General features: G+C 38.9%; 1 protein-coding gene across 1 annotated transcript; it reads right to left on the bottom strand.

Moving 5' to 3' along the window:
* Nucleotides 1–4,128: 4,128 nt before the first annotated feature.
* LOC140242021 (pancreatic lipase-related protein 2-like) lies at nt 4,129–16,386 on the bottom strand. The gene is made up of 5 exons (XM_072321764.1): nt 16,332–16,386; nt 7,905–8,188; nt 5,779–6,007; nt 4,922–5,076; nt 4,129–4,428 (listed from the first exon to the last, which is right to left on the bottom strand). Exons 1-5 carry the CDS (start codon nt 16,384–16,386, stop codon nt 4,129–4,131), a joined length of 1,023 nt encoding a protein of 340 aa, XP_072177865.1.
* Nucleotides 16,387–17,194: the final 808 nt, after the last annotated feature.

Here is a 17,194-nt window from a genome sequence, read left to right as displayed (position 1 = left end):
AAAATAATAAATCATTCCTGCATAATATATTTTATATTGTGTTCAACTGTCCTTATCAGTTGGATGAAAGTGAGATAGACACATGTACCTCTTTGAATCATTTCTATCTCTCTCTCTCTCTCTCTCTCTCTCTCTCTCTCTTTTGATGGAAATAAATAAACTGTTGAATAAAAAATCCTTGGGATGTATTGAAAAGTCATTAGTTTATATTGATAGGAGATGGGCTGAATAGGATCATTTCCAAGGCAAACAACAAGCTATTGTTTGTTAAAATGACGACATCTGATTGGTTGACTGACGATTCATGGACCCATCAACGCGACGTCTCATTTTTATACTCAAATGATGTGGATACCCTCTGTATACCTCCGTAGTCTAGACCATGACGATCTTTCTATATGCATAATTTATGAAGCAAGACATGTAATTCAAAGACTACCGTGCCCATGTGAGTAGGAGAAAGTTTGAGGATTCGGCTCAAATTAGGTCTCGGGGCTTAATGACCTTGCGTGAAACCCCTTGGTGAACTGTTGAACGATTTGACTATCATGTGGTTATTGGTATCTTTTTATACCACCAATAATTATTGTGCAATTTGGTCTATGAAGGTAAATGCACTCTTGATTGACAGCGTTCGCTCTTACACCGTACGACCAGCTGGTTTTTTTTTTTTTTTTTGTGTGTGTGTGTATGTGTATTTTGTTTTGGTTGTGTGTTTTTTTTTTTTTTTTTTGGGGGGGGGGGTTGGCTTTTTGTTGTTTAATAATTGACACTTCCTGACGAGTCTTTTTAAATGTTTGTTTATTCCTTCTCTGTAAGATTGATTTTAATGGCTTCCTCAGGATACACCGGACTCCACTGTTTTATACGCTTAACCACACAAAAGCACGAATAATAGACAATTGAGTTGGTGATATGGTGAGTCATAGAAGAGCACGAGGAAAAGAATGAGAAATGTCTAGGTACATATAATGAGCAGATTAGAGAGTATTGAAAGAAGGAAAGAAATAGGCAGCTGATACTAGTAGATCAAATGCCCTACGGAGCATATAGCGAGCTCGTATTTATCCTTATTTTCATAATGTTATGTTTGTGTGTACTCGGGTGAGTGTTTGCTTGTTGCTTCCTTGTTTAGAGTAGAAATTCCTACATACTGGTATCTAAGTTTTCGATTTTGTTTTTTATTTCTTTTATACCGATATTAAACTGCTGAGCTATTGAAACTACTGACAATGTGTGTAAACAAAATGTTTACATAGAGACATACACCCACATCACCCACACACACGAAACAAACACGCACAGACACGAGACAGTCACCCCTATGTTTTATTATCTGTTGCACTTTTAGTGAAGTCGATAAGGCCCAAACAGACCAAGATAGGTATTCGGTTCCTTTTTTTTTTTTTTACCGTGACTTTATTTCGAATTGAGAAAATCAAATCAAAACAAAACAAAACAAAACAAAACACAATTGACCTAACGTTTTAGGACGTACATGTTTCTATTCAATATCAACAAGTGATATTTTACCCTGGTAAAAAAAAGAAAAAGAAAAAAAAAAGACTGGTTTCGCATTCGCCTATCTTTGCTAGAACGAATTTTGCAATTCTGAAAAAAAAAAAAACATAATTATTCCTGCTCGATTTTCAACGTTGCTCCACAATGCTGATACCCTTTTCAAATCCATCTGATCAAGATGACCAGATTGTAAGTGATTTAATGAACACATACCTTTACACATAACTAAGCATAAGACCTTTTCGCTCTCTTTGCGTGGGGGAATTCTTTTGTTGCACGCTACTTTCTACGAACGGATTTTTGACTCGCCAAGTTTACTCGATACACTCAATACAGTTACGACATACATTTGTACATTATTCGTTTTGCTCTGACATAACCGATAACCCCTTTCTGAGTCAATAAACGGAAATTTAGTCGTGTAAATCATGTTGAGAAGCCAACTCAAACGAACTGTACATGAAATCATTGAATCATGTATACTACAAATAAAACGAGGCCGTGTAGCCACACACACACACACAAAATATAATGGAAGTGGAGAAGAAACAGTACACAACATTTGTGTTTACTTTGCAGCGCTAGCACATTGTCTTGAACTGCTATGTATAGAGGAAGAGCTCTCTTATTTCTCTTATGAGGAAAATATGATCCTTCGTTAACTGGTATCATACAGTGGACTTCCGTTATAACGAAGTCCCCGGGACCGGCAGTTTTCTTTCGTTATATCGAAATTTCGTTATAACCGAACAAATGAACAATAAAAATACATAGAGTGGTGAATGTTGCGGCCTGAATTTTTACTTCGTTGTATAACCGAAATTCCTTTATAACCGTGTTCGTTATCAACGGCAGTGCACTTTTATAGTCAACGTATGAGCTAATAGCAGCAAAATTTAACTACTATATACAACCATTCAAAGGCAATGATGAAAATGCTTTAATATGCCTTTCCGAAGGTATCCAAATACAGGCGTGTGATATAAAAACACTCTTTTGGAGCAATGTACAATTGCAATCAAAGCAACACAGTCATTGTAACAATAATAGCAATAATGGGACATGCAGCTATACGGCAGCATTTATACATAATACAGACATACCATGCAAAGATAGCGCATTATATTAAAAATCACTGTATCTACAAAATATTATATAAAGTTATAGATTGTTGTATTTATATACTACACCAACACTTTAGATATATTAAACCATTATATTGTGCAATGCAGCTGAAGTATTGTGTTTGCATTCTTTCACGAATTGCTGATAATCTTATCAGTATAGCTGAGGTAGGAAGTGTAGTACATATTTGTACATTTACACGGTCTGCGATGACTGACACGCAAATCTTCAAATGCGATTATTATGTCTGGAACTTCCCGCCCAGTAACATTAAGCTTTAACCACAGTTTATCTTCACAATGAGCATCATAACGCAAGAACGCACCTCTGTCATTCGGCGAAGATGACCCGGAGAGAGACGCCATTCGGTTCTATTCCCATATTCAAAGTTCTCATCCTTGACAATATATCCTACGAGATGGCTTTGTTATTCTTTTGTTATCAAACCTCAACAAAACAATATCGTCAGCAAAAAAAAAAAAAAAAAAAAAAAAAACGAAACACAAAAGAAAACACACACACACACACAAAAAAAAAAACGCAACAGAAAGCAACACTTAACAGTCCAAAATTTGAGCATGATTACATGAATTAAAACAAATATTCATTGGTAAGACTACGGCAGCTACTAAGTTCGTAATTGACCGCGAAGTTTCGGAAGGATTATTTTGTTATGAAGGCATCTCCTGGATATGCGCCTGTAAAGCTCCAATTTTCTCCCTTTTTTCGTTACATCAATGCGAAGGACTTAAAGTCTCACTTTTTCGTGTATGAAGACACCGTTAGCTCGACTTCACTCAAAATTTACCTCACTCAAAAAGGCTGTGACGGTGGTAGTGGTGGTGGTGTTGGTGGGGTGTGTGTGTTTGAGGGGATAATCAATGTGCAGCTTTCTGAACTAACGTGAATACACTTGACCTCAACGGTCTGACATCTGCATAACACCAGGAAAGTCATTGCATCTCCCAGGGTAGGGCGTGGACCCTTTCACATTGAGAACCTGGCGTGTCCCTTCTAAAGTAGATGAGGATTTCAGAATATCGTATGGAGTTGCATAAGAATCCTTCCTGCTTGTATCCATGGATGAAAATGGGATCGGTGGTGGAGGAGCACTGAACTTCAGCGGGGAAATCTTTGTTTCAAATTCAGCGTTTTAGAGGTCATGGGAATATACTTATCTGGTAACATCATCCGCTATAAGTATATGCATTCAACTGATTCAGAAACAGTGTGGATCTGGAAAGTATGAATACTTTTAGATCACAAGTGTAGACACCCCTCGGACTAGAAAAAGACGCAAACAAACGAGTATTAAACAAAAAGACGCTCCTATCTGTCCTTCTGAGTCCTAAAACATACAGGGGGCCACTGTCGGCTTCAAAGTCCCGGATGTTGTGTTGCTGTTGGGGCTTTGGTGTCAGTATGGTACGGCCCTGAATGTTGCGCGAACCGGAGTACGTCATAATCTTTTCGTTTCCTAGTCTAGCAGAACGGTTTCGATGACGCCGTCTGCAGATAGTACGACCCCGTGCCGTACCTGGAGCTCGCCCAAAATCCCATTCTAGGACAGGCACTCCCGGACGAGTCGCAGGCCGTGCAGTTCGAGGCCCGCAAGGATGGATTCTCCATCATTTGCCAGGATTGGCAGACGTGTGTGGGTTCGTAGCGGCAGGTGGAGATGCTCTCGGTGAAGAAGTAAATGGCGCGGTAGTGCGAGCAGTGCGTTACAAAGCAGCCTGGCATGTATTGTCCGCCGTTCGGGTAGAAATCCTGGTGACCCAACTGTAACGGTTTGCAAACACGAAAATAAGTACAACGTAGGCTGATATAATAGGATAATTATTCCATATGTATGGTAAAACGTTCTCTTTGGCTATTTTTTACTACACTCTTTCGGGAAATAATTATTATGAAACGATTGAAGTCCATCAGATACCGCAGAACGTCATTTACGATAGTCAAACACTCTTGAACAATAATACAATGGACCCAATTGGAACAACTTCGAAATAAGATTGTTCTTCTGTGACAAAAGTGTATTAGAGACGAATGCAAGGTACAAATTAATTACAAGGTTCAGAAAAGGAATAACCTATGATAATGGTGGTCAGCTCACTCACAATTAAAAGAATGGTGATAATTACACGAAACTTAAGTTAATGTACGTCAGGACGGATGTAATATGTAAGTAGTAAATACCTAAGCAAATTTTGCTTTTAGTTTGCTTCAAGGATTGGCCGAAGAGACAAAAGTTTAATCTTAGTATCTAACTCACTTCTTCTTGGACGCCAAGTCCGTTCATGCCTTTGATGAGCGCTGGTCTTTCGGCCCCGTCAGTGTGAATCACGTCGACAAAGAGGGCGTCTGTTTTGTCCAAGCGACAGTCATTATGAAGATTGCCAAGGAAGTCCGGACCAGCTGGGTCAAGACCTACGGAAGAGAAAGACGTAAAGGAGAAGAACATCAAAACCTGTCAGCTTCCAAACCGCATTCGTTAGCAACAGTAATGAGCAAAGAAGTGAACTCTGTTCGAGTTATGGTCTGCAAGTGGTTGTCGTCCACTTCTCAGGACCCAGATTTATGTCTGATGGCAGTCAAGTCTATGGGACATTGAGAAATTCGTAGGGAAGGGGTAAAGTTGAATGACACACAGTTCGTAGGGAAGGGGTAAAGTTGAATGACACACAATTCGTAGGGAAAGGATTAAAGGGATCGTATAGTTTTGGTTGAGACCTAATTTCAGGTTTCTAACATTTTTTTTTTTTTTTTTTTTGTGAGAGTATGTAATTCCATGAGGAATACAACGTTTATTTAATGGAAATTGATTTTGAAATAGCCGAGATATCCAAAACAGAGCGATTCTAATAAAGTGTGGAACCCACACTTTTTTAAGATCGCTTTGTTTTACATTGTTTTTGGATGTTTCAGTCATACCAAACCCGATTTTCATCAAATAAACTTTGAATTCCTCTTAGAATGGTATGTTCTGTACTCTGTCATAAGTGTTTACGTGCACAGGGTATCTCGCAAAAAAGTTAAAATCCCAATTCTCATCTTCAGCAATACTGTACTATCCCTTTAAGCTGAATGACAGAAAACACAAATTTCCATGCACTCCCCTCGTTTTCTTACCTGTAATGCGCCCAAATCCTGCGATCTCTGACCCGGCATAGCCGGCGGCATGAGCGCCAAGACTGTGCCCAATGGCGTGCATTCTTGCTGGAGAGGCGTAGAAGACTCGTCGCAGTTTGTAGACAAGAGTGGCGATTTCGCGCCCAACTACCCGGACGTTCTGCACGCTGGTCTCGTAGATATCGAGGGACCCTCCCCTCCAGTCGACCATGATAACGTTGAAATCACCCTGTTGGTAATGTTGTGTCGAGAATGGAAAGACAGCTGCATAAATAGAAGGCTCATGTCCATTTACATTTTGACTGACGATGAGAGTCAGGGCACGCAGAACTATGAAAAGGTCATTAAAAAATATGTTTTAAATACACTTTATCTGGATATTTTCGATTTTATCTTTGTTAAAAAGCGGTTTGACACATCCGATTGTGAGTTTAACAGTCGTGCAAGATAAAGTTTTGAATATTTCACCTCAAAATCTCCATGTGAAAGTTCCGGGGGCAGGGTGATTTGTATGACATACTAAATGTACCATGTGTACTATCTGGAAGTTTACTCTCTTCTGTATCACTACAAAATAACGCATCAGCTTATCTGGCAATCATCAACATCAATCACCCATAAGATTGAGTATTGTGCAGTAAACATTTCCATTATAATCATATCATTATTGAGAAACGATATGGGTGGAGGAGCTACAGGAGCTTACAGGTGCCAACGAACAGACAAAAGACGAGGTCATTGCTCGCCTTCTCGGGTTCGAATTGGCGAGATCCAAGATCTCGTTCAACAGACTATTCATTCCTAAAGGAAGCGAAAACCCAAATATACATTTGAATAGAGTGAAAGTAGCACTGTTAGTAGAATATTATATCATTTGAAGTTTGAGGAAAATCAGACACTCGAATCAAAAGTTATGATTTTTTTTAAGTTTTAGTGCAGTCACTGCTGGATAAGGAGACTACTAAACTTCATGACGTCATTGTGGACAGCATTATAGAGAAAATATATGGAGAATTCCACAAAAAAATAAAATTTGCATGGAAAGCACTCATTCCATCAACATGCTACTGACACATGTTAAGGGTAATTTCTGAAAGAGGTTACAAGCAAAGTGCTCTTTCATAATGCTAGAAAAGTGAAAATGGGTTGAATTTTCTTCATATTTTCTATAGCACATTGTTGTCCATAATGCCGTCATGAACTGTTATAGTCTCCTTGTTCAGTGATGACAGCATTAAAACTGTTAAAATTCATAACTTTTGAATGGAATGTCCAATTTTCCTCAAACTCTCACTGATGAGTTCAACTAATACTGCTGCCTTCGTTCAATCAACAGTTATCTGGGTTTTTGTTTCCTTTAACCAACAACAACAACAACAACAACAACAACAAAAAGTGTCAGTGCTCGAGGCCTTTTCGGACCGGAAACGTCCGAAAAATGACGAAAGGTGACGAGAGATGACGAGATCTTTTGTCTCGCCTGTCTTGTCTTATCAGGCTCGAGAAGCAGAGGAGACGAGGTCTCGGATCTTGCCTTCTCACATTCTTGAAACTCAAGAGGTCAGGATGACGAGAACTCACTATCTCGTTTTCTTGCGTCCTCAGACCCGAGAAGTGGAGAAAACGATCTGCCTTCGTTCAATCAACAGTTATCTGGGTTTTTGTTTCCTTTAACCAACAACAACAACAACAACAACAACAACAAAAAGTGTCAGTGCTCGAGGCCTTTTCGGACCGGAAACGTCCGAAAAATGACGAAAGGTGACGAGAGATGACGAGATCTTTTGTCTCGCCTGTCTTGTCTTATCAGGCTCGAGAAGCAGAGGAGACGAGGTCTCGGATCTTGCCTTCTCACATTCTTGAAACTCAAGAGGTCAGGATGACGAGAACTCACTATCTCGTTTTCTTGCGTCCTCAGACCCGAGAAGTGGAGAAAACGAGATCTCGTGCCTCGCCTTGTAAGACCCACTCAGGTTAAAAAAAGGCGAGGGTGATCTATTCCTCTCGATGGCCCTCATAAGTTTCCTTATGAAACAATCTCCAAAGTCTGGAATGCTAGCTCACACTTATTTCATTTCTTTTTTATGACGAGTTAAATGATAATAATGATGTGATTAGTATCGTACCGCAGCCAAAATAGCATCCTTCATCTCCACAAACGCCGGTTTCTCCGTGTTCTCAATCCAGCCATGCAGGAGGAACTTGGTGTATCGCTTTGCCTTGAAGTTGGAGCCCTCGACAGTCGTGAGATCTCGCCACGTGATTTCCTGCGCCTTATTCGGGTTTTGGCGGGTGAACAAGAAGAAGCGCGTGTCGATTTCAGCAGGCCGCGCCATGTTCAGATTGTGGCAGGGTAGGGTGTCGGTGAAGCACCCAAGTGGGCCGAAGCACCTCTGATTATTAGGTGGGTCTGAAGAGATAAAGAATCATTGAAATTCAGGTGAAGAAACCTCTGTGTATTTTGACATTCATCAAAATAATATTGTTGATCTCTCTCACTGATGTGATCATTTTGACCCACAGCTGTTGCCACATAATCTGCAGGTCTAAAGTTTATTGTGAACCAGAAAAAAAGTTTGATACGCGAATCAAATCTTAAAACTAATACTACATTATAGGAATTATTTTGGAGTACATTTTAGTTGTAAATCATCTGAATTCCCAATAATTATCATTCGTTTTGTGAGGGTTGTGACGTTTGAGACAAATGACTGGAATGTGAGACCGTGAAGAAAAGCTGACGTGCTGCCAGCATGGGTTGTACCAAGAGTGACCATGGTGAAACATTTTCCCGCAATTCAGTGTTCGAAGAACACATTGATCAACGTCTTTAGACTTGCGAAGACAAAATTTGCAGTTTTTTTCAAAAAATTTCTACTCTTTAAATCATATCTTTCTAGAAATTTCCTGCTTCGGATCATCTTATTCACATCAGTGACGAGTTTTCAGCTATATTGCTTTAAACGTTGCTTCTTAGCGTCTACGTGCAGGTTCGTGATATAAATCGAAACTGCAACATCGATGTCCTGCCATGTTAGACCGAAAAATGAATAGTTAAGTGGTAATTACAATCATGATGTCATTCACTGCTACATGCACTTCAATAGTTTTGCAAGAAGCCTCCAAACTAAAGCGTAGTGCACCCTGCACCAAAAAGCGCAACCAGGCTGTGAATATACGCAGAGCGCGCTCGATCTCTCTGTACCTCTATTCTTTCGAACACCATCCCCAACTCTTGACTCAAATATCCGTCCAGGCATCCAGTTTGGATGTCAGTTGAGTAGCTCTACAATACCAGTTGGACACGAAACAAACCCCTCCCTCTTTATGAAATGACTCATACATCGATTTCAGGTTACCCTTGTCATTTCATTTCAACGTCTGTATTTTCGGCGTTCGAATTATTGCAACTTCCTGCACCATGGTTTCATCTTGCCACTTGTCGGTCAGTTACCCCGGACAATCGTCCGGCCAGTCTATGGCCTGGTTCCTCACGGAATGTCCGTTTCACAACCTGAACTGGGTAGCTGATAATACAGGCCTAAGTGTTACTGTATTTTTCTTCTAGTCGTTCTTTACTGTCCCGTAACTGTATACAATTTGTACTAGTATACGACCCTTCCAGAAATGTGCGTGTGGTAGAATTTGGTCAGAGACACAATGACGTAATAATCCAGTTGTACTTTATATTATGTTCATCAAGTAGGTCAATGTCTTCGAGCCCTGCACTGTTCTTTGCCATGACTCGCTTACCCGTCGTTTTTTTTTTTCTTTTATTGAAGTCCATGTTATGGACATGTACACCGTGTAACCTAGCAACTTGCCAGAACGTAAACTGGACGAATAACATCGTGTGAGTAATGAGTAACGGACGAGAGAAGAGGGTACATTGTCGTCTTATCAGACAAAAGACAACGCCCAACAAAACAAAACGACATGAACAAAACTGAACTGGCACTGATAGGTCTGGGGAACTCTTATACTTGGCATATTCTACATATTCCCGAGTCCATGCTCGTGCAACCGGAAAAAACAGTAGAAAACCGTCTATTTATAGCCAAAAAAAAAAACACCTGTGAAAAAGGTAAATATGCCAGACTACAAGTTCTCTCACCATCTTTTACGGTCCATTTTACAACCCCTCGCAGACATAGCAAGTCGTAATATATTCCGTTCTAACATTTTACGACGCTTACATGTAAGCATGAATAAAAAAAAAAATAAAAATGAATATATAAAAAGAATAGAAATAAAAAACTTTTCAGGAACTGCATAGAGAAGATTGCAATCTGATTTATTTTCCTAATGGTTGCTATTTTTCTATATTTCACGAAATTTTCAGACGTCATATAACTTCGGATTTGGAAAGCAATAATAGCAAGGTGGTTTTCTTTTCCTCTGTTGTTTATTATTTTGTATGTAACTTCAGACCAGCACAGGTGTGTTTGAAAGATTGCAGGTCGTCGAAACAGAATTAAAAAAAACAAAAAAAAAAACAGAAATAAATTATGTTACTATTTTCGCATTACAAGAGATTATTTTTGCTTACTGATATGCTTCGTGACCCCATAATCTCGAGATTGATGTGCCCTATGAGGGCAGTATCCCCGGGGAGCGGAGTTTGGAGGAGGTTTTGGAATATCTCACAATTGAGAAGAGACTGTTTTAAATTTGATATACACTGTCGAATATATTCATATATTATTATATTATATTATTATGATCAGGTGAATTTTCCCTCTATTCCGATATTTTATTTTTTCCAGAGGTAGCATTTTTTTTTTTGCAATCACATCTTTCAATGATGTCAATGGCGTCTGGAGAGAGGGAGAGAGAGAGAGAGAGTGTGTGTGTGTGTGGGTGTGTTTGTTTGTGTGTGTGGTTGTGTGTGTGTTGTGTGTGTATGTGTTTGTTGTGTGTTTTGTTTGTGTCAATGCTAAGTTTAACCGAGGAAGTACTAGAAAGAATACCGCCCCAAAACACCTCGTTTTCGAATTGTGTAACGAAAAAGCATCGTACGCTTGAAAGCATGGCATGATCAAGCTTTTACATTGCAGAAATGGGTTACCTTTTCGTCACCTTTGATTATGCAAGCGGTAAATCAGTGCAGCTGTATTTAATCTATCGAACAATGGCTCATTACGGGATGTTACTGCCCCCTTCCGATAGCATGGTATCGCTTAATCAATAAAATTAAACGCGTCTGTATGACTGTGCCATGTGAGATCCGTTGAGCCTTCGTTCAAGGCAGAAGGAAGTATATGAAGCTGCATGCAGGCATACATTTCTGAATTTCACTGCCATATTAGGCAATTAGTGATGCTTCCATAATTTACGGTTCATGCACACTGTATGCCACAATTCTAAAAAAATGATAACTATGGACCGAAGAGAGGTTGGGGTGGACGGAGATCGAGAGAAATAGAAAGATTTGCATAGGCTTACACATTTTGATGTCGAGGACTTTCTTGATTCTGGAGACAAAGTTAGGCACGTTATCTTAACTATAATCTCAATATGCTCCTCTAAAGTCTAATCTCCTTTCATTTGATTCATGTTTTGTTTGTTTGCTTGCTTGTTTTTTTATTTTCTTTTTGTTTTTTGTTTTTTGCATAAGATCAGGAAAGCTACATTCCACCGAGCTTTAACCGGCTTATTGCCACTTGGTCTATAGGGCAGATGGTCTACTTTCCAGTTCGTCTGACACCACTACGGCTAAACTCATTTAGTCTACTATCAATTTTAGTGGAGAAATGAGCAAAGAAAATGAGATTCCATCACTATTAATTTTGTCTAATTCCCCTTTGTTCCAATTCTCACTTGGTCTAATGCCCAGTTTGGCTAATTATCATTTCGTTTAATGACCACTTGGTCTAACTGCAATATTCTCTCCTTGGACGTTTCCAATTTTTTCTAATAAACTGTGGGTATTAGACGAGATTGGCATAGCCCATCTGAAAGTAGACCAACTGGTAATGAGAGCCTAAATGGCAAGTGGACTAAGTCAATGGTCATTAGACGAATTGGTTGTAAACGAAACGGGATTAAACCATGTGGGTTGAGAATAGATAGCTATATTGGACGAAGTGGGAGTAGACCAAGTGATCGATCACCCTTTAACCGAGGCTAAGCCAACAATGTGATTGCACTCTTGAACCAGAGGCCGTGGAAAAGCTTCACATTGTGTGTGTGTGTGTGTGTGTGTGTGTGTGTGTGTGTTCCAAACGATCTAAAGTCGGGGGCCTGCGTGAAGTTCTGGTAACATTTTAAATTTTTTTGTTCCTTTTGGAGAAATTTCGTTGCTATTATTGTTGAGTCTGCAGCAATAAGTTAATTTATCCCATTATATCCAACAAGGGTTTGACTAACTTATAAAATTATAGAAATCAAATTAATGTATCGTATAAATTTACACAACATATATAACTTATAATATAATAGTAATTATATCTTATAATTCCTCTATTATAGTTAAGCTATTTCGTGCAATATTCTCATTCAATACTTGCGCACACCACGAAAGAAGAACGAAGATGAAAAAAGTTTGGGCAATAAGTATACACTTCATTATCGTTTAATATACCCTAGGACCTGTAATTATGCATGTTTGAGGTAGTCTGCATTATTCAACAACTTTTTAATTTCTCGGACTAAAACCAGAGATAAACAAACCCATGAAAACAAAGAAGATAGAGAGAGTCCATTTTCATGTTTCATTTTTGCCCCTTTCTGCTCCATCACCCACTATATGTGACCGTGCATCACAAAACGAACAAAAAGTCGCACCCCTTGATTTCATGTGAGGACTCAAAAAAGGTGAAATGGGTCAACCGAGGTTGTCATATTTTCTGAAAGAGCTATCCTTCTTCTACATTATCCTTTAGTTTGGTATCATAACATCAATGGGAAAGTGTGTTTTCAGCAGTTTTTCTACAAATGGGGGAGAATAGAATGATCCGGTATATTCTAGAGTCCCCTTTTTTATTTCTTGAAATCCTTTACTCACTCTTCACTTTCAAGTCTAATAACTTTTGAAAGGATAATACTACTGCTTTGAAAGTTGGCATTAATCATGGACAGAATGTGTTAATAGAACATGCTCAATTTCAGCTTAATCTGATAATCGCTTCATTGTTGTTGTTCCGATGGTTTTACTTCCTATGTTTTGTCCCTTTTATTGCACAGCTAGCACGGCTTGGTAAAGATTAAGCGCTTGAATAGACCCTGTACTTCAGAGCCTCTTTTCTCAGTTCACACTTTTCCAGAGTGGGTGCTTTCTTTCTAGTATTTAGATAGGTCAGGGGAGTCCATTTGAATTGAGTTATACATCATTTTAAACCTTAGAGTCTGCTTTTTAAGAATCTGTCCATAACTAAAAATCCATGTCTGGCGACTTTTTGTTTGTTTTGTGGTGCAGGGTCACATATCTCTCTTCCCTCTGACAGTTAAGTTCCCTCTTCATTCTAAGTGGGTTTTTCACTTCAAAGCTATTCAGTTGTCCGTCACTGAAACACCATTTATCAAACATTCTATATATATATATTAAAAAATGTACAGGAAACAAGACTACAAACTGAAACCAATAACACACGACAAGACCAGTACAAGTGTTGAATGCCTATTACGTAGATATCTGTAAATAGAACAATGCGAATCCACAAATCACTTTGGGACAAACTCGAAGTCCATGTCTGCTGATATTTTTGAAAGAAGCTAAAGGGAAATTGAGTAGTCAGACATGACAAGATGCAACCTCCCTCAAGAAAACAAACTGGGATCAAGTTTGAGCAGTTCAGTGTTTATTTTTGCTCTGTCTCGGCAGCTTCACTAGGAACAAAATTTTTTATATATAGACAAATTCGAGAACTTTTTTTTTTGGGGGGGGGGGAGAGAATATCCAGTCTGCCTGGTGTGCCCTGTGATCGGAGAGAATCCTTTAGGTCGCATTTTTTTAAGGAAAAGAACGAAAGTTTGTCCTGGCCAAGTGCAGAGTCATTTCAAAAGGACTTTTCAGGGTTCTGCATGGGTTACTTCATAGGAACATTATGTCCTTAACATCTCCGGAACGAAGTCATGCCGGAAACCATGCTTTTGTGAAATAAAACAAATGTTTACATTGCAACTTGAGACCTGATGGATAGTGAGGAGCAAGGTGAATTATGGAATGATCGAACTTTACACTACATATCGATATGACCGTGACATTCAAATGACCTTGACATTAGTGTTTGCACAGCTTTACAAGACATAATACAAACGCTAAGTCTGGACCCTGTTGTATTAATGCCTTTTTTCATGTTCCGTGATTTTGTTATTCTAATCACGCAAATCATCTGTAAACAGTGTGATTCTTTATGATTGTTCTGATGAAACATACATTAAAAACAGATCATAAGCATATCACAATTAATTGAATATTACACTGTAAATCTATACTTGTGTGCTAATTTGTTAGCAAGCAAAGTTATGTTTGGTAAGTATGGGTAAATTTCCGTTTGGATGGTAATTTCTTACTGAAATGTCCCATTTTATTTAGACCTACTATCTAACTTTTAGGGAATCGTGCAATGTCATTTCGTTGTCGGGGATTGGGTATCATGTTGTCAAACCTAATCGTGTATAAATGCCAGGTACTAACGGATGGCTTTAGATGTTTGTCCAAATCATATAAGGTGGGAAAAGTACACACATGAGGACACACGACCCAAAAAACAAAATAAAAACAGTTAAATTTAGACCCAGGTTATTGTTAGACCGTGGATGCCAAGAATTACTTTTGAGTGTATGAATCATGATGTCACGATTAACTCTGTCGGCACTCCTTTATGCACTGTCATGAGGTCTCAACAGCGAAACTGGTCGATGTCGGACTAAAGGAAATGACCGAGATGGATTTAGAGCCTCTTGCGTTGAGCTCACTGTGTCCTGGGTATTATTCTGGAATTAAAGTATTTTGAGCTTTACGGGGGTAGAGTGGAAGACTGCAAATATGGCCGACTTCATACCCCGGACGAACTTCCCTATGCCTGAATTCTGCTCAGAAAAAAAAAGAAAACTTTCACGAGAGATTCCAAATTGTACTCCCGACAGCCACTGGAGTCGATTTCCATTATAAGGTCGAATCTAGTTTTCATCACAGTGGTTATAAGACTCTGTCATACAATCCGCCCCAATTGTAACGGGCAAAATTCTTTTCTTCTCAGTTTCCGACGGGCATGAGACTGGAGGCAGGGTTCAACTAGAAATTGCAGAGCTACATTGACCTGGTCGAATTCATTGCTATATTAAAGGGGTTGGGGTCATACTCTTACCACCAATGAAGAAGTCTCGATATCTCGGGAAAGCAAATTAATACTTATATTCTATAATCAAGGACACATGTTTAGTTATGAGTTGATCAGGCCATCTACAAAGTCATCGTTATTTTTCTCTGATTCTCAAATCAGAATATATGATTGTGGGATAATCCGATGTTCTTTTAAAAGCAACCATGTATTTGAAAACTACTTGATCACTCTAATCAAATTGCTAAATACATCCGATGCATTTAGCTTATGTAAGTTTCGATGAAGATCGCATAAATTACCCGTAAACACATCACATCATGACTATGTAGTGCACACTCTGCTTGTATTCTCACATAGGTGATGAGTTTCAGTATTTTCTTTTGTTGCCCTTATTTTCAAAGAGAGAGACGTTTTGCATCTGCCCTAAGCATTTATAATCAAAATTAGGTTCCCAGAGTTTTTTGATAACAGAATTACATTTCGTTTGAAAAACTTAGCAAGATTCATTTTTCTTATCATGTCACAATTTTCTAAGAATTCTGAAAAAGGGAAGCGTTCAAGCACCTTAGATGGTACAAAAAGAGCTGGACCTACACGTACACGTAGCGGTAGGTAAGAAAAATAACCTTCTTTGTTTAGTTTGAGAAAGACTGTTATTTACACGTACATTGTCTGTGTATCTTCTCTTTTCATTTTACTTATGTTTTTATTCATATATACACTATGATATTGTATATCTTTTGTGTCATTATGTGTAATCTACAGGATCTACAAGAATTGTATTCACTGGTCTGTCACACTGTTATTCATATTCTTCGTTTGTACTCTCATACACCAAGAGGGGGTCAAAAGAGTCAATAAGATCTTAAATTCTAATTTACAAACATATTTTAATTTCTAATTTACAACACTAAGATATGACATTCAATGCATATGTGTAGGTCTGTTGTACCACAAAACATCCTATCATATAAAATTTTTGCGATAAAGCCTAAAATATAAGGAAATATCTGTATTTTTCTCAATAAATCGTAACTGTAGATGGTTTAGTCTGGAAACATTTTTATCATAACTATTGTTCACATTTTGTATATTTAACAATACTTAACATTGATTTTACTGATTAAAATTTTTACCGTGGTTATTTCTATCCCTAGCTCACATTTTAGAATTATTCTAAAGCACTAATGCTGGGGTTTTGTTTCATCTGCAAATGGTAAATTATGCCTTTAAGGTAATTTCAACTCGCTTTGCAGACGAACTTACCTGAAGAGCTCAGAATAGCAGTCATGAACGTCATGAGGTTGTTGAAGAAACGCATCGTGACAGATGTAGGCGTTCTGCAGTTTGAAGAAAATCCCTGACAAATCAGACGCAGAGATCCGAAGAACTTGTTACAAACTGCTTGATGTAGTGGCAAGTTTCCAGAGCTCCGTCAATATATTAGATGACAGTTTCACGTAGAAAATGTTTTCTAAAAAAAGGTGTTGAAATGGAGGCCTGCCTGGGTTTAGCAGTGATGTTCACCTCAAATCCTTATGTCTGGGGCAATCATCCACACAGCAGAGATGAAGAAACGTGTGACAACCACCTGTAGGGTTTGAGTCCTGAAAGAAGTCACTGGCAGACGGACACCACTAATAACTGCGAAGCGGTAGCAAGGTGGGCGTTTCACACAACGCCAGCGCGCGGATTTTGAGATAATCATCATCATGCTTGGTGCTGCATTGTGGGAATGATACGTACTGAACGAACTCGTGGAAAAATACAACAAGCAAAGCAATAATAGGCTGCAAAACTTGCGCGCGTGTGTGTGTGTCTGTGGGGGGGGGGGAGGGGTTGTTACTTGAATTCATTCATTTTACAGGCTGCCTGCACAAGGAGTAAACATCCGGGAAGTTCCGCAGCTGGAATGACAACAAGTCCGAATGGAGTAATGAAGAACGAATCGTCATGCCTTTGCATGTTGTTTGCCTCTGAGTGGAGCGGAAGTTATGACGGCAGAATGACAACTTGGCGGAACATGCTGCTCAGTGGGAAATAGAGGAGACCGACGATTTTTTTTTTAATCAATATCACCAACAACCGGCTCTCGAAATGTTTGCGCGTTTCATGAAAGTTTGGAAAGG

The sequence above is a fragment of the Diadema setosum genome, chromosome 18 (genome assembly GCF_964275005.1).
Source record: "Diadema setosum chromosome 18, eeDiaSeto1, whole genome shotgun sequence".
Taxonomy (NCBI): Eukaryota; Metazoa; Echinodermata; class Echinoidea; order Diadematoida; family Diadematidae; genus Diadema; species Diadema setosum.
This window is presented reverse-complemented; position numbering and strand designations above follow the sequence as displayed.